Below are 25032 nucleotides of genomic sequence, written 5' to 3' on the forward strand. Positions count from 1 at the left end.
CACCCCTAGGATTGTTGCCAACTGCGTCAAAATTGTGTATTCCAGTGAGATCAAGTTTAATTATATGGCAAAGTATATCTTACAAAAAATCCATGTTATTATATATTAATTTATTAATTACCTACCTATGTGTTACTACCAAAATTATTTGCAACTTGACTTTGGTAACTTAGTAGTACTTTCTTGTAGTAGCGGTAGTAGGTACAATAATAGAAGTAAGTAGGTACCTACATTATTGATTTCATTCGTGTCTGATAAAACTTTAAGTAGCTAAACTCTGATTTTTAATTCGACGGAATTTTGACATTTCAGAAGTGTTTCCAACATTGAAACATTCCCACTAAGGATGGAGAGCATTTTCACAAATTAAAAAATAATCCTTTCTTGAATTTAAGGTTTCACTTAAAAAACTAAGGCTTAAAAATGTACTGATCATTTCAAAATGGTTATTTGAATTTTTATTATCATATTTTAGAAGTTACAAAAAAAATTGGGAAATTATTTTTCTATTACTGGACTCCCTGGCCAATAATCCATGGGTTACAAACCTTTTTTATGAAAATCCTTTTGTTAATAAAATCTTAGCTTCATAAAATAATCCATTTAACAAGATGCCAATTTTATAATCCAAGTTGATTATGATGACGATAATGATGATTGATGATCAATACATATTTTCGTTTATGTTAATATGTTGTTTTACTGTGTTAAAAACACGTTTTTTTCTATTTAATCTCTAAAATGTACATAATAATTAGTGTACATTGAATTCACGAAACAAACAATAGTTCATTCTTGTAAGTTGTAGTTGATGAAATTTCATTTCAAATTATTTATTAATAATTCAAAGCAAAAAAGGCTTATTACATCTGAATTGTCAAAAAATGACAGCTGTCAGAATTCCGTCGAATTAAAAATCGGACTATAGGTATCATGTCATCCACGTAAAGGGCTACATTATTAAACGCTTGAACGTAATATATCAATCACTTGTTGTAGATTAGATACCATAACTTTGTTACATCACAAAATACATAGGTCATCATCTTATATCGATCTATCTGCCACAGAAGTATAATAAAACAATAATGTGCACTTTCGGCCAACAAATAGCCGGCTTTCAAAATTGAATATCCATCCCTTAAAATTTACGCAACTATTCAGTTGAAATGCTAAACGCGAACACCCGCGGTCCAGTCCAGAGGGGAGCGTGGGCTACGGAGCGATCGGAGGCCGAGAAAATCGATGGTCACTCCCCCATAGTTTGCATGGCCGGTGCCCGCTGGACCCCCGAACCCCCTCTAAAATAACACACGTCTAACCTACATTCGATAAAAGATAAAAAACAGAATAAAAAATCAACATCTTTCTTTCAATCATCATTAGGAAATTATCTATCGCCCACCACCCCTCGTCCCTCGAAGGCCAATGCAAGATTTTGTGCCCTACGCATCGCACCCTACAGGCTATAGCTACAGTGCATACAGAATGTTTCCACAGCTACGCACTTCAATGCGTCAATAAGCTGAACCTATTTTAATTTTAAAATGAATTTAAGCATGAACTTATTTAAAAAAAAAGTCGAGTGAATCGTCTAAGAGATGGTATTGCACGTTATCTTGTTTATCAGATCAACTATTTATGAGATTCGCAGATCGAATCTAACGCATTAAATTATGCAGATTAGCAAAACAGTCGGACTATCATTTTTTATTCACGAGATGTGTAAATAGATTTTACTATACGGGTCGCAGTTGGCCGGTTATTGACATTGAATGTGGAAGTAGTTAGCATTCAGGTAGGTGCTAAATGTTCTTAAAGATACGATAAAAGACTGGTCTAAGCTCCCCGAGAGTCAAGGCAGGTCAAGATTAGATAGGTTTTCCTGTTACGTAGGTAATAGATATCACAAACAATGAATACAATCTCCGTTTTGGCATTTAGCATGTGTTTAATTTGGTTTTGAGAGAAAAAAATGAGACTGTCGATAATTACTTTGGATGGTCCAGCTTCAGTAAAATAAGACGAGGTTTAAAATTTATAGAAATTCGTCGCAGGGCTGAGTCCGCCAGTCCGCCCGCATCGCAAGGGTGGGTGCTATCCCTGTCCCGCTCGGACGCAGCATCACCGGACATTTCGACCGGGCATTTCAATTTTGAGAAAGAGTAGGACCAGCCTCGTCCCCCGCGCCGCACCTGCCCCCCCTCCCGCAAACCCGTCTCGCTCGCACCAAGGACGCACAAAAGGACGAAGGAGCGATAACTTCATCACCGCGCGCCGCTCTCACTCGCACGCACGCCTCGGTGGGGGACGACGTTGCGAATTGTTATTGAAGTCATGCCCCCGAAGGCGACTTCGGGAAGGCTGTCAGTTGCTTGTAAACGGTCACAGCGTCCGTACCCGGGTGACCCGCGCAGTGTCCGCGCCGCGCTTGCCATCTTTACTACAAACTACCGCGCTGCCGGGTTTACAAACAAGTGCCAACTTTTAACTTGTCAAACATCGCGAACCGCTCTGTGATTTAGTACTTAAAGACACTGATTTTTAATTAAGACTCATACCAGTGACAATAAGTTTGGTGAACTGCGATAATGAAACTTTTCGAAGAATAACTCGAGTTGTGTGAACATTGAGTGCAGTGACTGAGCGCGCGGTTTGTTGTGGCCGGCGAGTGTTTACCGCGCGCACGTGGCGCGCCCCCGCCCGCCCGCGGAAATGCCGCGAAAAACTTTCTTCGAAAACATCGCCGTAGTATAAGTCGGATCGCGAGGGGAGACGCGGAGCGGCGACCATGACTCTAACCTGTGGCGTCTGAACTCAAGCGCGGACTACATGTACGTCGACACGAGAAGTGTTATTTTTTTATTATTTTTTTTTCGTTGGAGGAGACGGTGCTCTCCGCTGGATTGATGATTTAAATGGCTAACAGCAGCGCTGTGTCGTCGACCTTACCGTCGAGGGATTACCATTGTAAGGTTTGCGATCTCTATCTGGACACTGTTGATTCATTAGAGGTACATTTGCAATATCACAAGGAAAACTTGTACGTTAAATGGGGCACGCAGAACTCTCAAAATGACACTGATAATAATAACGGGGCAAAAGTGAAATCGGAGACTACAGTGTCAGCCCCGGCTGACTCTAGCGACAGCATGATCACGAAGCCGAGCCCGGAGTTCCAGCAGCGCGCCACGCCGGAGACCTCGGCGCAGTTCCCGCACCCCGCCACGCCGCAGAGCTACCACAGCGCACCCTCGCCCTACCAGAATCCGGACCAAACCAACTTTTCACCAGGAGCTCAGTTCGGTAACAATTACTCTCATTCTGGCTTTCCACAAAATCAACATTCCGAACAAATAAATTGGGAACAGTCGCAGTACAGTCAGGAGTACCATAAACCCACACGATTCCACCCATACAGTATGCAGGATCGTGTGTCACAAGTATCATCTTCAAGTCCTTTGTATGGTCAGCCTTTGAACCAGCCGACCCCGTCGCCATCACCCAACCAGTGTGACAAGTGTGGCTTTGTCTGCGACTCCGCTGTGCAGCTCAACGAGCACTGCAACTCGGCTCACGCTGGCACCAGCTCAGGCCCCAACTCTGCTGCGCTGCCATTTCAACAATTTCCAGGCAAGCAATACAATAATTCTGGGTATTCTAATGACAATACAAAAATCAAGGAAGAACATGAAGAATCTTCCGATATATTAGACTTGGATTCACAAAAAGTGGTTTATCAAGGTAATGAGGGCGAGCAGCCAAACCCTTCTTATGATGAAGCCCCGCAACCTGGCAGAGAAGTCAACACCAGGACGGTACCGATGATGCCATGGGAAACGCAGAAGCTGTACAGCAACCCCCAAATTAACGGCGATGTATCACTATTCAAAGAGCAAAAAATGTTCGGGGAGCAGAAAACACCATACCCAACCGACGCCAAAATGTTTCATCCTGAACAAAAGTTTGCTTACGCCCAAGACAAATTTCTTCCTGGGCATCATGACCAAAAGCAATTCATGCATGTTGAGCAAAAAATATATCCAGGTGTTCAAATGCCACCCCTGACTGACTATGCTGGCTTGGCGTCTTCCAACCCGGATATGAAGCCTCCTTATAGGCCATACGATTCTCCGGCGGCACCTCAAATAACAAGCACGCAGCCTGCTAATCCCACATCTTCAACCTTGCCATCGATCGGTGGGAAAGGTGCTAATTGGAAGTCAAACGAAGCGCGACGACCAAAAACCTACAACTGTACCGCTTGCAATAAATGGTTCACAAGTTCGGGCCATCTCAAGAGGCACTACAACACCACGCTGCACAAGAACGCTGTGAGGTCGTCGGGCCAGCCGGACCCGGCCACGATGCCGATCTCCAGCCACCACCACCCGAGCCGCGACTCGCTGCAGCGCGCACAGCAGCAGTCGGCCGACTCCAACACGCAGAGCCCGGCCCCCTCCGACGACGGCCGCAGCGTCGACGACTCCGCGCTCCAGTCCCCCTACGCATCGCAGAACTTCGACCGCTCTCACCGCGTGGCCACCATGCAGTCCAAGTCACCATATACGCATCTTCAACAGGGTAATTTAGATAATAATTTCAGTAATAATCCTTTAGCTAATCATCCGTTACAGCACCAGGTTGGGTCACATCCGCTCAATATAGGTAGTCAACCGCCAGGTATAGGGAATCCTAACGATAACTCTCAGCAGGGTTCAAAGGGTGTCGCAATTTCAACAGCTGGGAATCCCCCAAACGGGGAAGCAGGTCCCTCTGTTTCTCAAAATCATCATATGAGGGGCCTGCTATCAGTATCAACCAGCAATATTTCAACTCCGCCGCTAACTCAGAGTACGCCGGCGCTTACGGCGCACACGCTGCCTCCGTTCAGTCATTTGGGTGTCAACCCGTACAGCCAGAGGTCTACGGATCCTTTGGCGCCTTCGGTTCCGGACCCCACGCACACCCCATTATATTTGGGTCAGAATTTTCAGCAGACTATAGCACCGAGTTACCCAAACGGGATGGCCCCCCACGTTATGGATATGGCTATCAACAATCTGCCTATAGCCAGTCCGGCTACTTTTGGTGAATCAGCACCAGAGGAAGTCGAGGTTATGGAACAAGAAACGTCTAGTGAGCCTGCGGGTGGACGCTTGCCTAGTTTCGCCCAGCTCCAAACGCAGAGCTTCAGCGTTTATGTTTCAAACTATATCACACAGCCTAACGTGGGGGGTCAAGTTATCGCTGACGAGTCGACCGCAGGATACATCATCGTCGATCCGGTAAACACTCCTTTACAATATAGTAATATCGAGATATGCGGGCAGGGAATCGACACGTACGATTACAGCTACTCGCCGCGAGCTACTAAAGACAATGTTGTTAGTTACAGTTCAGATCACGTCAAACTTTATCCGTACGAGTATGCAGTAGGCGGTAAAACGATAAAGCGCGAAGATGATATCCTGCGTACAGATGCTAGTCAGCTTCAAATACTGAAGATAGAGGATATAATGGATTACGCGAACAAAGAGAATTACGGGTCGCAAATGAAATCTCCGGCTAGTCCGGAGAGCGCGAAGGCGGAAAATGAGAACCGCGGCTCGCCGTTGATCTCCTCGACGGTGACCACGCCGCTCGCCGAGCGCAACCAGGTCAAGAAGGCCGCGCCGGCCACGGTGCACAAATGCTACGAGTGCGACAAAATTTTCAACAAAGCCTGCTATCTCACGCAGCACAACAAAACATTCCACTCGGGCGCAAAGCCATTTAAATGCGATCGTTGCGGTAAACGATTCTCTGACGACGTTTCCTACGAGGGTCATTACCTAAAGCACACCGACAACAAACCCTTCAAATGTAACGAGTGTCCGAAGTCTTTCAATCACAAAACCGACCTGCGGCGCCACATGTGCCTGCATTCCGGGTGCAAGCCGTTCGCGTGCGACCATTGCGGCAAAGCATTTATAAGAAAGGATCACATGGTAAAGCATTTCGATACTCATATTAAGAAAAACTCGCGGTCGTCGAACTCCTCGTCGTCTTCGATATCGTCGACGACTTCGACTTCGCCGCCAAACTCGCATCAGATCGTTTTTAATTAAAAATGATAATTCGCAAGTGACGCGAGCACATATCATTTTCGAGTACGAAAATAGGAACTTTGCAATAATTTATAATTTTTACCTAGTTGCGTAGTCTATGATGTTGAATCGGTGTTATGTTATGTTTCGGTTTATCATTATTACGGAAAGACGCGACGCGATTCGTACTTGACGATCAGATAGAGCACGACATTGCGACGACTGATCGGACGGGAGGTGACGTCGCGTACCGAGAGTGGGTTTGTTGACGTATTCCGTGCCCGTTGAGATTCGGTTCGGTTCCCGCCACGCGGAGGTCCCCGTGAGGACACAACTGCGCCAATGGGTTTCTAGCGCGCCGGCTAGTTAGTTTTTGTTGTTCATTCAACTTAACCTTGCATTCACGCAAGGTGACTTTACATGCCTGGCTGTCTGGGCGCTAAACGTGTAATTACATGACGCTCGCGTTTTAGTCTGCGATATTTTTTAGATCAAACCATATCAATTTTACATATGAACTATAAAAAATATTAGGTAAAGCAGGTAATATTATTATTTCAGGTCGAGTGTAGTGGTCGTCTAGACGTTCTGCAACATATCTTAATTTTATTGTAATCTATGGACCATAGATTTATTTTAGTTAAAATTCTATTTCTTCGTAATGTTTGTTAACGTTAAAATCACTTTGTATTTCGAAAAGTACTTACTTAAGTAGAATAATTTCTGTATATACCTATTGAATGGGACGTTTGCCAGCCAGTTATTGTAATTAGGCACCTGTCATGTTAATAGTAAATGTTTTGATTGAAATGTTTTCCAGTGAAAGTGCGATGTCAGTAAAAGAAATTTTATCTGAGAATAACGATTTGATGCCAAATTATTGATAGTTTCGCCAAGAGTACAATGTGATCGGTATACTGATCCAAATATATATGTGTAACACCTAGTAGTAGTGATTCGTGTTTCGATAAGTCCAGGCGGGCTCCACTAGTTCGGGACCGGTCTGAGCCGAGGGCGCCGCGCCGCGGCCCCGTCGCCGCGTCGTCGCGGTCACGTCGCGGTCGCGTCGCAGTCGCGCTGCCCCGCAAGTGTCCGCATCAGTACTGGCGTCCTGAGAATGCTAGGTAGACACTTAGCAGTTTTGTTCTAGATATAAAATTCTTCTATTGATTATAAACTCGTATTGATAATTTCCCGGTGCTTCCTATTATTATTTTGTCTGTTAACATTTGTTTTAATATAAGCTAGTTAACTTTCTTTGTTTAAATTCAGAATTATTTCGTGAATGGATGAAAATAATTTATATCCAATTTTAGTTACCAAGTGTTATGAACGAATTTAGTTTATACATTCCTGTTTCGTTAGTGGTAGGAAAGTAGTCTTCCTAAACGTTGCCAAAATAATTATTCCGCCAACTGTTTGCGAAACGATTTATTTTTAATGTTTTTAGCGTAATAAAAATAATGAAATTCTCTAGCAATAATTTAAAATAATAATGTAAATGTTTTTTGTATAGTATTAATTAATATGTCACGACTATTGATGATGTATTGCTAAAGAAATTATTATGAGAATCGTAAATTCCTTGTACATATTACGTGAAAATCGGTGAATTGACAGTTTGACGGGACATATCGAGGCCACGTGCGCGGGCGCCGCTTCTCGTCGCGTACGTGCGGGACGCGCCCGCGCCTCATATCATTGGTCGCATTATTACAACCAAGAATCCGTTTATCACTGCATAAGATGTGCAATATGAACATTATATCCACTTAATTTTGATAATGTTTGTATTTGAATGTTGATTATATTGCAGAAGTATTTTTATACAAATAGTATAAACTCAATGTTGATCTACCTCATCAGCTACTGTTCTATCCGTATATACATACACATATTTATTATACATAAATTGATTGATTAATTAAAAAGCAATATCTGTCATGTTATATTATATTATGGACAGAAAAGGCCTACCTCTTAGATACGAATGAAATTTCATGTTAATTTTGATACGATATAGTACTCCATATTATATTATAGAAATATTATAATATTACATATACAAATATATACTTCTTGTGTCATGGTACTGCGGTTGTGTAAACAACACGATCGTGGTCGACTATGCACATTTCATATCCGTACAAATTATTGTGAAGTTTTTATAGATACAGGATACAAATGTTATTACGTATATTGTTGAGAAAATGTATAATTAACAGAAGTATTTTCTTCATAGCAATAATGTAACAGTGACACAATATTTGAAACTTATCTACCTCAATTAATGAGTATAAGAAATATAATATCTAGTGTTGTGAAGCGGGTGCCGGGCTCTGCTGGCGCACGAAAACAATATACCTCATACTGCCTTCCACGAAAGTGATTCGTTTAAATATATTATTTACTGTAGGAGACAGTCGCTTGCGCAGCCCCCGGCATCTCGCCCTCATAAATATATATGTATACAATATATATACAGGGTGTAAAGGACAGGTCGGCGTAAAACTTTGACAGTGAATTCAGACTAAAGGCGAGTTTAAACCAGTGAGTTTAATTGTTATTTTTATTTTTTGTAGTATCAACGTGGTTTTTTCCGATTTTTAATAGGGACCGACAAACTAAAGTGACTAGGAATCAGACTAGTCGAGTTCCGGAAAGATCCGAGTTCCTGGTGTTAGTTTTTGCCCGCCTCCCCCTTCCACCTTGTATACGGGATGTTTGTCTCTCCTCATACTGTTTAAAGCACACACTAGTATTATTAATTAGAATATAAACTAATGTAAATATAAAATAACGATGAATTTGTTATTTATCATATTCTATTATCGTACTCATCGATAGACTTATTTTGAAATAAGTTTAACGTAGCGATTTCAAGTTTATAACAATAGCACCTAAGTGATAAGATGTAAGATTTTTTGTGATGATCATATTTGTGTATAATGTATTAATTTAATTATCAGTTACCAGATGATTTCTGTTACAATGAGTTGAGTAAAATTGGAAGAGTAAAATTCGATAAGATGTTGTTTTTTTTAAAATGGTTCCCTCGTCCAATCGTGTTGATACGAGTAGCAGGAGGAAGTGCATGCTTTCTATCGTTTATTGAAATTTGTTTATTATAGCGTAGCGCAATTAAACCAGTACGGTGGGGGCGCTGAGGAGTGCATAGTCTTCGCACCAACAAGAAAAAAAGATAAATACATTATGTATAAGGTATACACTTCTTACCGCTTCCTCGCTGTATTAGATAAGTTTTGGTCATAGAATTATACTAGTTTAAGGCGACGGATCTGTCACACCGCTACGGCGAAAGCTATATGCTATGCGTTGTAATTTGTTCATATCTATTATAATATCGATACTCAATTATTTTTACAGATACATCCGATCATGTGTTATTCCCGAGGTATACATTTGTGTAATTGTACTGTATATGAACAAATTGCAGATATCCACAGCGAATTTTGTGTATAATTTTAAGCAAAGCGATTTCATGTTTATGTATAAAATTTGTCAAGATTTCTTCCCTTTATCTCACGATTGACGGGAACGCAGAAATTTTGTCAAATCAACCATGGCCAGCGGCTCATGGTTCAGGTTATGGCGTCATAATGTATGTATCCCGACTACTATTGTGGTGTTTACGTCTTAAATATGCGATAGCAGTAGTGCTGGTTTCAGATCTGTGAGTTAATAATATAAATTTAATGTGAAAAACAATGTTGTTTCATTTAACCTTTCAACCCTTTTGCTCAGTGCGAATGCTGGTACAAATGCATTTAATATGTTTTCCCCTAAAAATTAGGAAACATTACTAACTAGGCAGGAATCAGGCTAAGTGAGACATAAATACACACATCACACACAAAATGAAGACAGATCAGTAAAATTACAGTGCAAAGAATTCGTGCAGTTGAAAACCTAATAAATTACCTATTAGTACTTTAAATTATTAATTGAAATTGATTAAAAATTCCTCCTATTCTTCCTTATGATTTCAATGTTTTTGGTCCAATAATTTTAGTACTAAATCATAAAAATGTTTTCATCATAGAAATACAATGTACACGAACTCTTTGTTCTGGACTATCTAAACACAATAATACATAAAATAAAACATCTTAAAAATTAACAATAGTAGACTAGATTAAAATTTCATTTTTAACACCTCACACTTAGGAAATGAAGTCAAAGGTTAAATTTTAATTGTAGCTTAGCACTACTGAAGTGCGAGTAAGTATGAATCAATAATAAGTTAAAACTAAATAAACTGAATTACATAACAGTTGACACAAAATCGTACTCATAAAGGTGAGTATAGACTAAAGCACTAAATTGTAACATAACAACGAGCTCCTCTATAATACTCATTGTTCAAGTGTCCGATTTGGAAATGGAGCTTTTACTTGTTTGCTTCTTTTTGTTGTACCATTCTTATGAACGTCACATGCTCGAGAAAATGCTCCAGTGTATATTCACCTTAAAAGTTAATGATCTAGTGGGGTACTTCTCTTGGAGACAATGAAATAAAGCTAAGTAGGTTTTGAATACAATTTATTTTGAAGTGGGGATACTGAATGTGGTGTCTGTCTACTTTTATGATTGAAACCAGCCCGCGGTCACCTAATAAGGTCACACAATCAATCAATCTCATAGTCTTTATTAAGAGCTAAAAAAGTGACTAAGTATTTTTAAAATTAACAATTTTACAGTAACTGAATAATTACTTAACATCCGTAAATTGATGATCAGCTGTTTAATTGACCGTTTGTGGCTGATAAATCTGAAGAATCAAATAAAAATACAAAAAATCAAAACCTTGTCTACTCCTGACGTAACTTCGGGCAGAGTTGGAGCATCAACCATCGACTACTTCTTCTGAGCTGATGCTGACGTCAAGCATCAGTCTCCTGGAGCGTTGGAGCAAGTCCTGACTCGACCAAGGAGTTCCTTCGTGAAAAGCGTAAGTATCAAGGAACTTTTTAGTTACATCGTAAGTATGAACAACAAAGGGTAGGTAAACATATGTACAAACATACAAAAAGGTTATTTTAATTTTGCAGTTTAACTAACCGAGGATAAGTTTTTTGATCTGTTTAGTTAAACTCAATCAATTGTCAAATTACGTTACTAATGGAATGTTAACAAAATATAAACTAATAGTTAAAAATGTACTAAAAGTATACCATCGTTCGAACAACGAATCCTGTCGATATTTAACAACTTGTTCACTACGGATCAAAAACCCGTACCTCTAGCATGAACAACTTTTGTCTTCGAATCGTTTGCGTATTCGACAAAATTCGATACTCAACCTTCGAATAAAACGAAAACATAACAATTTTGATTCTCAAAATAAGTTTCGTGCAACCATTCCTCATACTCAGTTCACTTTACGACACGTTCACAAGGGCGCTGTTGTAGTTTTCGTACTAAATCTTTTGATGGCGATTCGAATACGCAAACGATTAGAACTCGAAAGTTTTTCGTGCTAGCCGTACTGGGCCTAAGTAGGTATCGACTTCATTTCACCACAATTAAATATGAATTACTTAATTGATAACAGTCGATTCACGATTGCTGGGTAGATCGAAAACAATATTTACGAAAGTACTGTACTAAAGCGTATTATAAGTATTTAGGTATGAATAAGGAAGACAAAAGTGTGAATCTAACACCTTTTAAAATAACTTAGGCTGGGTTGCACCATCTTATTTTAACTATAACAAACGTCAAAAATCTGTCAAATCCAAAAACACCGGTTATCGTTAAAGTTACTGTCAAAGTTATGGTGCAACTCAATCTTAGACATGCATTTATCAAATTAAGTAATCGCAAAAAGTTTCCAAGTGATATCGAATGAAGTATTTTTAGGAAAAAACATTCAGTCAGAATTCCTGATTGATCAAACGACACTAAGGCTGGGTTGCACCGTCTTACTTTAACTTTGACAAACGTCAAAAATCTGTCAAACTCCATACAAAAAGCCACGGTTATTGTTACTGTTACGGTTAAAATAAGGTGGTGCAACTCAGCCTAAATTGTTGTTGTTGTAATATAGTTATCATATCAATAAGTATAAAATAAATGACCACTATTGAAAGTTCTAGGAAGACTAGATGACAAACATTCAAATCAAATCAATCAATCACCTACATTAAGTCGTCCGTTTGGTGTAGTGGTTCAGAACGGACTACTATGCCGAGAGGTCCCGGGTTCGATTCCCGGCCGGGCAGAAATTGAAATGATGAATTTTAATTTCTGTGACGGGTCTGGGTGTAAATATGTATAATATGTATGTATTTAATAAAAAAAAAGTATATAAGTAGTAATATCCGTTAAGCTAGCACCCATAACACAAGCATTGAGTTGCTTACTTTGGGGCTAGCTGGCGCTGTGTGAAATTGTCCAAAGATTTATTTATTTATTTATTAAGAATTACGAGTAGGTACTAGATACACACTCAATTGTATAACCCAATAAAAAAATCCGCCGGTCCAGATACTCGTATGTATTTATGTTACAGTCAAAACTCATAATCGGTTTTGACTTTTGATAGATTTTTTGCACTCAAAACTCAGAAGTGTCTAAAAAATCTTCTTCGTCTAAAATCGTCGATAAGTAAGTATTGTGGCCCGCATCGTGCCGCAACCTAGGCACGGGGCCAGGAAAATGTAAAACGTCGTCAGTGTACCAGGAGCGCAGAGGGTGCGAGGAGGCTCCGTCCACGGCCACTCTCGAAAGCGAGCGCGGCCGGCGCGATGACCCACACCGGTTTCGCTTTCCTCCGAAGGTCAGGCTGAATCACGGCTTACTGGCCGCGTTCTATAAAAACTGGAATTCGTTTGTATAACTTTTGTATTTGGAACGATTTCAAATTCAGAATTCGGCGTTCGATTGCTGATTCGCTGTCAAGAGTTTGTGTAGACAGAATTCTAAATTCAAATCACTAAATTTGAACTGTCACATCATTGTCTAGGCTTAGGCTGGGTTGCACCATCTTACTTTAACTTTGACAAACGTCAAAAATCTGTTAAATTCCAAACGAAAAGCACCGGTTATCGCCATAGTTACGGTCAAAGTTAGGTGGTGCAACTCAGCCTTATAGTTATAGCCTACATGACATGCGTTTTCGTGAAACATTATTTTGATAACCAAATAGGTACCTACTTTGTTTATCTAAGTAATAAAATTTAGTATAATTAATTACGACTCGTTTCAGATTCCTAACAATTAAGTATTTTTAAAGTTTTTGACCCAACTGATTCATATGAACGAATGGGTCCAAAACACAAAATTACAGGAAAACGTGAACGTAGAACCTACTCTATGATTCACAAGTCGTGACGTCATTAGTGTGGTTTCAAACTACTTCATTGATAAAATAAAAAAATCTATATTATTATATTCTCACGCGTCTTGAAAGTGTGAAAAAGTTTCAAAAAGTTAAAAAGGTTAAAAGTGCTTATATTTCTTCTTATTATATCTAAAAGTACCTACCTACTAAATATAATGATAGTAAATCTCAGTCACCAATAGAAAACCATAAATGTAAAAAGATTTTATAAAAAATCGATTAAAAGTTCTAACAAAGTTGTACTCGTACTTACAATACTGACCCATCCGAGCCTTGTAATATTTGCGAACGTTAAAATATTTGATTGCAGTTAACGTGAATGGACTTTGCTTTATCATATGAACCGCGGCCGATAGTTCACTAAACGTTCCTGAACTGCATTGGCATATCATTTCTCCAATTTATACAGGGTGGAAAATAAAAACGATGAGAGATCTCATTCGATTATTTCTAAACTATACAAGATATCGAAATACTGGTTACTGATTCTGAAAGTTCTGCACGCGTTCTATTAAACGGCATCAATAAATTGGTTACAAAAAACCTTGATTTATCCGAAAATTCAATGTTTACAGCTTCCATACATTTAGTACCACTGTCCGGTGTAGTAAGTAGATGAGCCCGGTGGCATAAGTGCAGTTTCTCATAGCAAGTAAAGCCTAAAACCAACGTTAAATAAGAATACAATTTATGAGTTTACTATAATAAGAGTTCATTATTATAATTAAATATTTAACACTTCTAATATTGTTCGAAGTGGCGTCCTTCTTGTATTGAAGCTAGAAACATTGAACTTTCGGATAGATCCAGTTTGTTCTGTAACTTATTATTGATACCGTTTGATAGAGCTTGAGTTGAGATGCACTTTCAGGATCAGTAATTAGATTTTCGATATCTATACTAATATTATAAATGCGAAAGTAACTACCTATGTCTGTCTGTCTCTCTTTCACGCCAAAACCACTGAACCGATTTTGATGAAATTTGGCATTGAGATAGTTTGAGTCCCGGGAAAGGACATAGGATAGTTTTTATCCCGATTTTTAAAACAGGAACGCGCGTGACAAAGTTTTTCTGTCAAAGACAAAATTCCACGCGGACGAAGCCGCGTGCGGAAAGCTAGTCTCGTATAGTTTAGAAATAATAGTGAGATCACTTATCGTTTCCACTCTGTATGCTGCAATCTACGCAGCATCGGAGTCAATGGTCAACTCTCATTAAGCAAGTGGGACATTTAGAGCGACGCAATCGATCAATCAAAGGCAATTGACCTGCACTCGATTCAGATGCAATCGATGCACATTCGCAAATATATTCGAATACAAATTGTTAAGATTGTGCGTCCGCAGTTTGTTCACAATCGAAAAAGTTCGATCGAACATCACTCTAACGCAACGAGTGCTACAAGTACTTTTATTTCGTTCGTTCGTTTCAGCCAAATGACGTCCACTGCTGGACAAAGGCCTTCCCAAATAACTACCTACTAATAACTTTTTAAATTAAAAAAACCTAAATACCTACTAATTAAAAAAATATTTTTACTACGAGAATTTTTTGTGTCACATGAGTAACTCATGTGAAATTTATTCATTGAAACCTTAAAGTTCAATTAAAATGAATAACGCCTCCATGCTAAAAGCTGTGGAAGCTCGTCATCATCAGCTCATTCAGTCCGTCTCCATTGCATGAGACCAACCCTCTTTTATTTACCAAAACCAAATGGAGATTTCGGCCAAAATCTCTAATAAATAGTAAATAATTTACCAATTGTCTGTAATAATAGTTTTTTGAAAGGTACTGATAAAATGCTGTTAAAAGCACAATTGACAAAGACTTGTATTGTCGGCCGTTTGGTGTAGTGGTTCGAAACGGACTCCTATGCCAAGAGGTCACAGGTTCGATTCCCGCTCAGTACAAATATTTGTGTGCTTGAACATTATTTTGTTTGATGTAATTTACAAAAAAACAGTATATAACATATAAGTATGTTTATATCCGTTGTCTAGTACCCATAAGTAGTTATACAAGCTTTGCTTAGTTTGGGAGTAGAGGCGCAGTGTAAAATGTCCAAGGAATCCAAGGATACCTATTTATTTATTATTTATTATATGATGATACTCCAAAGTGAAGTATACTCTAAACATCTCGTAAAGCCTACCACAAACGCCCTCTTCACACAATTTATAGTATCACGAAATATACTGCTGACTGGAGTCCGGAAATTAACCGAATTCCAGTCAAATTACAATGCGCGGAGTAGTTAACCTTAACCCCACGGTTACAAGTCAACAAGATTTGGTTCAACTGATAATATGGTCAATGCTGCAAACGTTATGTTACGAGTAGTTATGGTTATTTTTGCACGTGTGAGGTTTGTTGTCGCAGAAGTTATAATTTTTGGGGTAAAAGTAACATTTAGTAGCTCCTATCGCCCCAAGAATATGAGCTGGCGAAATTAAAAATTTTCTTTATCTATCTATCTATATTTTTATAAAAGCGAAAAGTGACTGACTGACTGACTCATTCACTCATTCATCACACAATATCAGAAATTACAAGTGCTAGGTGTCTCAAATTTTGCAAAATTCAACCTAAGGGGGTAAAACGGGATCCACGCGTACGAAGTTGCGGGCGGCCGCTAGTTTAAGTATATAAGTAGGTACAGACTATCGAATATTAGTGCGTAGGAGCCTTTACATGATAATCTTTTTGCCCGGTCAGCGCTCGGAGCTTCGAGACCAACATTTGGCAAGTGCATAAATACATAGTTGACTTTTGTCTGACCATACCTACGTAGACTAGTCATATAATATGAGTCATTAACTTTAATGTCAGAATTAAAATAACTAGCTTTTATCCTCGACTTCACCATGATAAAATTCCACCGTGTGAAGCTTGATGTGCTGTCGTCCGTAGGTACAGCTAAATCTAATAATAAAAATAAAATTTAGTTCGGCATCATCCATCAGGCTGCGCAAACGCAGTACTCCGTCTAGGGCGTGCGCGCGCGCCGGTGTAAACGACCGCTTGCACTTGAAATGCTGAGGTCAGTGTCGCTGACGACCACTGTTTTGAAATTAAACCGAGATGAGCGTAGGAACCATTTTAATTATGGCCAGCTCGTGGCAAATAAAATAAAGTGGATTAGATTTATCGCTAATTGAACAGGAGATATAACACGTTTATTTATACAGGGTGAGTGAGACAGTTTTAGCCGACGAAAAAACGGAGGTTCTAAAGTTGGACACGACGTAGATATATTTTATGTTTTATTTTTTGTTTGATAGCATTACACTTCTGAGGTGGCCCCATTGTCATCAAATCAGGACCTGATGATAGGATCCAAGGGAAATCGAGGGCAACCCTTACAGACACGTGTTACCTACGTTTTTTATAATAGTTGTGTTTTTGTTTAGTGATTAGAGAATTGGGTTCTTTATAGGTCCTGGGTTTAATTATACAGGTGGAATACAACATTTTTATTTGAGTTTAAGAAAATATTATTTTGTGTCCATGTCCAGGCCTGTCACTAGACAATAAAATCAATATTTATAGAGCTTTCGAATCGGTGCTTGCTTGTCACATTTTTTTGTACCTATCTAGGTTCCAGTTTGTTGTCTGAATGAAATCGCCCTCTGTGATAAAACCGCTAATTTGTTGATTGTATTTGTTACTAGCTTTCCGCCCGCGGCTTCGGCTGCGTGGAATTTTGTCTGTCACAGAAAAACACTATCGCGCGCGTCCCTGCCGCGCAGATTCAAAAACCGGGATAAAAACTATCCTATGTCCTTTCCCGGGACCTAAACTATCTCTATACCTTTCATCAAAATCGGTTCAGTGGTTTAGGCGTGAAAGCGAGACAGACAGACAGAGTTACTTTCGCATTTATTATATTAGTATAGATTTCACACCACATTTGAAGAGTCACGAGGTGCCTTTTAAAGTATTTTCCGCAAAGCCACTTGTCTTGGTTATTATTTAACTAAACGGTTAAGGGCAATTAGAGGTCGATTTGTGTGAGTTCTACTGTTAATTAGTCGTGGCATACGAAAATAGCATCTTTTTCTTTAACTTTATAAGGTTTTCTTTGATATTTTCCTTCAACCCACTGGAAAATGTTACATCTAGCGATAATGTTACTTCTATAATAGAATTTATACGATTTTGAAGATAAAAAGTTAAATCTTAAAACGAAGCTAGATTAATTAAGGATATCATACAGCCTTTTGAGTATGTGATGATAAAAATAATAATGGTCCAACAATTCTAACAATTTTCTGTAAATAATTACAATAATTTAAGATTTCAAGGTTTTCCTTTCATTTGATTTATCAAGTTTGTTAGAGAGCTTTCATCCATAAACTTAACCCTAACGATCGATGCAATAAAAATACAGGATGCAATTTTTAACACATTTTAGTTGGTTCGATTCCCGGGTGTGGTAAGCAAATTTTTGGAAATCTTTGAATGCAGTTGTCTTTCTTTTCAAAAATAAAGGAATGTTTTCTTTGAGTAAATTTTTCTATCTACAGTATTAAGAGTACTTCTCCTCCAGGTGGCATTACAAAATTCCACCCTGTAGATCCTGTGGGAAAAGTAGTTGTGCTTGAGACGTGGAATCAGCCCTTGTTTGGTCAAATATCAAAATTATCAGTCGCGGGCGGAATCTCGCAAAGAATAGCACCAGAATGAGCTACAACCAGTCAATGTGGGTCAAAGAACGCCTCTCCTTGCAAGCTCCTTCAAAGCGCAAGGCCAATCACCAGAGCTCACGACTTTTTTTTCCACAAAATCAAATCATTTTTATTTACGTATTACTTGACCAACACGCGGGGTTATCTGGTCATCGACAAGGACAAATTCGCCGTCGAATAAGGAAGCTGGTATTTCGTGGTAGCATGTGGGTATCGTGGGTACACCTATTTGTTTAGGTATAGGTTGCTATTGTAGAATCTGTAGGCACACCGCATTTTTTGTTATTGCACAATTTTCTCACTTTCTTTTATTTTATTATTTATTTATTAGGATAACCATACAAGAAATACATACTCGACTAACTCGTACATACCTACACTTTCAAATCCATCACAACAGTATTTGAGTGTTCCAGTGACTTGGCCCATTTTTAGCTTGGTCCACGGGCTAAGTCATTGGTTTGCATTTTTAAATAGTTTTTCTTTCAGGGACTGGTTCCATCTCTAAGGCTATAGAGTAGATTTTTGTTGATTTGGTGTTTAATTTAATAAAATATTGAAGGTGGGGCAAGTCACTGGAAGAAAAACTATTTAAAAATTTAAACCAGCGACTTGGCCTGTGGTCCAAGCTAAAAGTGGGCCAAGTCACTGGAAGACTCCAATGTTTGTTTCCATAATCTGCTGCCCTAAAAATATGTTGCCACAGTATGTAAAAGTGGACCTATTTTCTTTTTGTCACCTACTTCTTTGTCCTTGCCAGAAAGAATAAGTATGTTACAATAGCGAATAGGTTGCCACTAAAAAACTACTTGTTCAGTGGGTCTAAAGGGAAAAAACCACCAGTGGGTTATTGCGGACCAGAGTTAAAAGGGGAAAATATCATGATGTCCCGTTTAAGAATGTGTGGGCGCATTCGACACGCATTTTCTATTTTTAGTTTACATTAAGTACGCACTTCTTAGGTCTATTGCGCCTTAAGTAGACGGCAATTATAAATGCTCACTTAAACCTAAGGGTCTACTTTAAGCATTCGATATCGATACTGGTCGACTCTCGCACATGCCAGCATTCAATTGTATGAACAATGAAATCCCGATCGCGATCGTCTGCACACACGAGGGCACACACACATAATAAATTGTTTATAAGTACTTAAGTAAATGTTCTGAGCTTTGTTACGTCTTGTTTGAATAGTGTAATTGGTACTACCGTTCTATTCATGAATAAATAAATAAATAAAATAAATAGGTCTTATTCAATCATAATAGGAGTTATTTTGCAACACGTCTTTGTTACAATTGGAATAAGGTTGTGGTGTCAATTTTTTGGCATCTTGGGTGTCACGAACTATGTATTTGACGCTGTACCTGGGTACTGCAACTGTTGAGAATCAAACCCACACCCATTCGCTTCCTTGCTTGTTGACTGGATTATGTTAATGAAATGTTATGCTAAAATTTTAGATATTATAGTACAGACTCAAAATCTACTTTCATTATCTTTCAAGGTCAGTTTACAGTATTTAGAGACTTGATTATTAGCCTATTCTCTCTTTGAATTATTCAAAACAGGACTGAGTGTGTACCTAATACTATGCGTGCGTACATATTTGATTAATTTTGAATCCTTGAAATATTTGGTGGTATCTTTAACAGGGCATTTTACATAATTGTCCCAAATTTATATAGCTTGCCTTACCACTACCACCATTTCAGAACAGCATAACGGGCTGGTGCTGATAAGAAGTGACGGAAGAAACTCACGCTCGTATTCACAAACATTACTATGAGGTCTCACAGTGTGCGTGAACGCACAGGTTGACACACGAACCAATCACAGAGCTCTATTCAACTCTGTGCGTTCGATTTGCTGCTTCACTTAAGCAAACATTGCTTGTGAATACGGGCGTTAGTCACTAGTGACTGAGGTGAATTAGTTAAATTAGAAGATAATATCAATTATGTAATACAGTGTGTATGTGAGTCAGTGCACATAAAATATGAAAATAGGTAAAACTAAACCTATTTTTATCGACAAAAAAAGGTCAAAAAATATCTAAGTTTTATATCCTGATAAAATAAAAATTTTAATCATGCTAATACTAAAAAATACATAAAATACCCAGAAAATGCCAACATACCTAATAAAAAATGACACTTTTTGAGAAAAATCTGCTTTTAAATTCGTGTTTTTTTGGTTATTTGATAAATTTCTCCAAAAAAGCCCCTATAATAACAGGTGGTTTTTATTACTTTGTATTATTTTCTATCGTATTAATTTTGTAAAACCAAAAATCGCATGTCTCTATCCCTATCACAACATTTGCTATGATCGGTTTAGTATCACTTATTTTTATAATGTGCACTTTATCAAGACTCCCACTCACAGTGTTTTATTTTGGCTTAGAAGCGGACATCCCTGTTTTATTAATTCAATCGTTAGATATTACTATTATGTATAAAATTGATGAAGGAACTAGTAGTTGTATTTGTTTAGTTTCGAAGAAATATTCGATTTTGTGATTTTATAAAAAAAAACAGTTTCAGAAGCATATTTTCTAAAAAAATTACATTAAGTCAGAATTTTGTAAATAAATTTACCTATTACTATAATGTCTACCTTTATGCAGAAATAAATGGTTATTGCTGCAGTAATTTAGGAATTATTTAATAATTTATGATTTTCAGAAAACATTTTTTTCTCCGTTACACTAGAAAATTGGCAGCTATATTTACTTTATATTGATGCATGATATAATTATCTATAATACCTGAAAATATTACTTGCCTATCCCGTGGAAGTTCGAAGATATGTTAATTTCTATGAGTTTAGAAAATTTATATGTAAATAGGGTTGTCATCTGAATATTTTTTAGTTTTTTAAATGCCGTCCGTAACAATACGGTTATAATGCCTTTGTTAGATAACTATTGAAATTAATTGCTTTTACCATTATTAATTTGTCTGGTCGAGTTTGATAATTATAGAGTTGGCCCTCTGGCGGCTTATTGGAAATCCTATCGTTTTCGAAACATCGATATATATGTTGCAGTCAAAACTCATAATCGATCAAAACCACTTTTGACTGCAAATTTCAGTTAATAGTGGTTTTGACCGATGGCCTTAGTCAATATTACTTTTGACTAATTTTTCTAGTCGTATCATCCAACTTCCACGGGATAGGCAAGTAATATTTTCAGGTATTATAGATAATATTATATCATGCAATAATATAAAGTAAATATAGCTGCCAATTTTCTAGTGTAACGGAGAAAAAAATGTTTTCTGAAAATCATAAATTATTAAATAATTCCTAAATTACTGCAGCAATAACCATTTATTTCTGCATAAAGGTAGACGTTATAGTGATAGGTAAAATTTACAAAATTCTGCCTTAATGTAATTTTTTTAGAAAATATGCTTCTAAAACTGTTTTTTTATAAAATCACAATATCGAATATTTCTTCGAAACTAAGCAAATACAACTACTAGTTCCTTCATCAATTTTATACATAATAGTAATATCTAACGATTGAATTAATAAAACAGGGATGTCCGCTTCTAAGGGAAAATAAAAGACTGTGCCACTGTATTTATAACTCAGAGGCTTTACAAATACGTGTAGGTTAAAGCTGAACATGTAAGTGATGACGCCCTATAAAGTATTTCATTTCTACAATGCCCACTTTTGTGTAAACAAAATGGAAGATTTCTTAATTGTTAAGTTGTTTTCGTGAAGCCGGCAAAGTTATTTATTTTGTGAACACCTTTTTCTTTGAATAGGTGTTTTTATGGTACCTACACTTTTACCCTTCTTACCTTAAAATTTTCAACTTTTCTTAAACAAAAGAGCCAGTGGTGAACCACGTCAGCAGTGCGTTGGTGTTGACACGTGATGAGAAGTTTCAAGTATCCCCCAAATAGAGGAACATAGAGGAACAACAGCCACTCAGAATACAGTTAACACACTTGCTGAAAAAGCCTATTTCAGTGAGATAACCTATAGCTTAAAGTCATAACTATAAACGAGTATGTATAATATTAAGTATAAATGCAGAATATTTGAAACTCTATCAGGACTCTTGAAATTGCCTTTTAAGGTCGTATTCTGAAAAGCTCTAAATGGACCGAACTTATACGTTGAATGGTTAACAGCCTTGAATATACAAATACAAATACAAAATTGTTTATTCAGAATCAGGTTTGAAAAAACAGGGTTTCGATTGGGGTTTTCTTTTACATAATTACGTATTTGAGTACATGTGTATACTTGACTGTCATTTTATAATACGGGCCTTAATTTGGTACCTCTAGTTATGTGTTCAGCAAAACATAGTTTAGTGCGTCTTACCTTTTCTTTACGTTTTTTCTTTAAAAATGTAATTTGAGCTATTAGAATACAGGCTTAAGGGCCAATCTTAAGGGCCCTGATAAAGTTTCAAATAACACTGCGTAGAATGAATTGTAAATACCTCTCTTATTTACTTGTAGGACTTTATTTTTGCACGTAACAAAGTGCTCATAATTACCGGTCAAGTACGTAGGTCATTCACAACAAACAATTCTTAATAATTTGTTTTCAAACCTTTATTACTTTAATACCAATCTCATACCTAATGTCCAACCGGTTTGGTCGCAGTGAAGACATGCATTTCATTAGTACATAATACGTATATAAAATGTATTTATTGGATACCAGTCCAAAGAACAGAGGATATTAACCTCTGGGGAATAAAAGGTAAATAATACTTGGGTGCTAAAATTCCGAGTGTGGGTAGTCACACGTGACAAATGCTGTGGATGCATTGCCCCTTAACCTTTGCATTTGTTTTATTTTCGTAATTATGTATGTGATCACTAAGTTCTTGAGCATGAAACTTAAACCGTGCTTTAACACCTAAAAATCAGAGAGAGCCAATAAAATTTAAATCCGCCTAGGTATTTCTAGTTTTCAACCGACTTCAAAAAAAGGAGGAGGTTCTCAATTCGACCCGTATGTTTTTTTTTTCTGTTTGTTACGCGATAACTCCGCCAATTATGAACCGATTTGAACAAATCTTTTTTCGGCGTATAGGTAATACCTCAAGGGTGGTCCCATTTAAATTTAATAATAAAAAAAAACAATTTGAACGCTTATTTTTTTGTTGAATAGGTATTATCAAAAGGGTGGTTTCATGCGAATTTGAAGAAAATATTTCACCCCCAAGGGTGGAAAATTGGGGATGAACTTTTTTATACGCAATATCTCCGCCGATTATGAACCAATTTGAACGATTATTTTTTTGTTAAATAGGTATTATTTGTGTTCACGCATTTGAAGTCGGTTTTATTTTTTTTAAAAAGTTATTGTTATAGTTGTTGCAATTCACGAAGGCGAGTGAGCTTTACATATGTGGTGGCTCGCTACTGTTCGTTTTTCAAATGTTTTGATACACATTACACTATCGTTATGTGCATTTACACGCACACATACAAGAAAAGCTCACTCGCCTTCGTGAGTTGCAAGAACTATACTGAACAAAGCATATTACATATTAATTAATATGATTATTCATCATCATTTCACTCTCTGGTGGACGTAAGCTATCCCAAGGAACACCATAGGTTCTTCTATCTGCTATCTATCATCCACCGCTGCTAGCTATTTTCTGGAGGTCGTCGGTCCATCGGGCAGTAAAACCAAAAACTATTTTGGTTTTTACTGGTCCTAAAGAATTTTTATAGTTACAATAGAATCTTTTTATATTTCTTCTGACCCCCGTATTCACAAACATTACTATGAGGTCTCACAGTGCGTGTGGACGCACAGGGTCACACACGAACCAATCACAGAGCTCTATTCAACGCTGTGCGTTGGATTGCTCGATTAGATCGTTTGTGAGTTTTGTCATAAATTAGTAATCGAGTTAACAATTAGTCTAAATACAGTGGAATCTCTAAAACTCGAATGTCAAGGGAAATGCAAAAAATTCGAGTTAAAGAGTTTTCGACTTAACAAGAATTTCGAGATTCATATGACTTAACTGCTGAAATAGGGATGATGACTGGGTAATGAAATCGAAATTCTATTTAGTCCGTCAGACAGCAGATATTAGAAAATATTACTCATGTTTTTTATTTTTTTCCATAATCGAATAATTAGAGTATTATATCACAGAATAATAATAAGTACTACGTATAGAAGTTTTACTTCGCGAAGGTATTTAAAAAAATGTATGCTCAATGTCATTAACAATATGGTGTAATTTAGCCTGTCTCAAGAGCACCATTTTGTTGACAAACGTCAGTGATAGGCACTGCGCCGAAGCAGGCCTGTTCGTTCATCTCCGCGAGTTTACATCGAAAACAAAACACGCACGGTGGCCCACCTACAGGATACTATTCGACAAGGCCTCACACACGAGCGAACATTGACTCACGCACGCGTATTGTTGTGTATGATGGAAGAAAATAAAGAAAATGGTGTACTAAATACTGTGCAGTATTTAACTGCCTAAATAATAATAAAAACACAGAATGTACTTTTTTAAGTTGCCTCAAGACACTGAGAGGTAAATAAGTAGTTTATATTATTCATGATAATTCATGCTAAATCATGTATTATTTCTTCCGCCATTTTCCGCAGTTTGGCACCTCACGTCACATCATTGTACCGAAGTCAGCCCTATAGCTTCGGCGCAGTGCCGATCACTGACGTTTGTCAACAAAATGGTGCTTGACTCTTGACACAGGCTAAATTACACCATATTGTTAATGACATTGAGCATACATTTTTTTAAATACCTTCGCGAAGTAAAACTTCTGTACGTAGTACTTATTATTATTCTGTGGCCGAAGCTATAGGGGTGACTTCGGTAAAATGATGTGACGTGAGGTGCCAAACT

At 37.7% G+C, this 25032-nt stretch overlaps 1 protein-coding gene and 1 long non-coding RNA gene across 2 annotated transcripts in view; both read left to right on the forward strand.

The window, feature by feature from the left end:
- Positions 1–276: 276 nt before the first annotated feature.
- The window catches only part of LOC135086893 (uncharacterized), a 192484-nt gene continuing 167728 nt past the window's right edge, over positions 277–25032 (forward strand). The window contains exon 1 of the long non-coding RNA XR_010260632.1: positions 277–928. This is a non-coding gene — a long non-coding RNA (uncharacterized LOC135086893). The remainder of the gene's footprint in view (positions 929–25032) is intronic.
- LOC135086922 (transcription factor Zelda) lies at positions 2790–7096 on the forward strand. The gene has a single exon (XM_063981746.1). It carries the CDS (start codon positions 2919–2921, stop codon positions 6108–6110), a length of 3192 nt encoding a protein of 1063 aa, XP_063837816.1. The 5' UTR covers positions 2790–2918; the 3' UTR covers positions 6111–7096.

Source organism: Ostrinia nubilalis, chromosome Z, assembly GCF_963855985.1.
Source record: "Ostrinia nubilalis chromosome Z, ilOstNubi1.1, whole genome shotgun sequence".
NCBI classification, from domain to species: domain Eukaryota; kingdom Metazoa; phylum Arthropoda; class Insecta; order Lepidoptera; family Crambidae; genus Ostrinia; species Ostrinia nubilalis.

Excerpts from the sequence above, each read along its gene's own strand:
- LOC135086922 (XM_063981746.1), top strand. The coding sequence starts at position 2,919 with ATGGCTAACAGCAGCGCTGTGTCGTCGACCTTACCGTCGAGGGATTAC.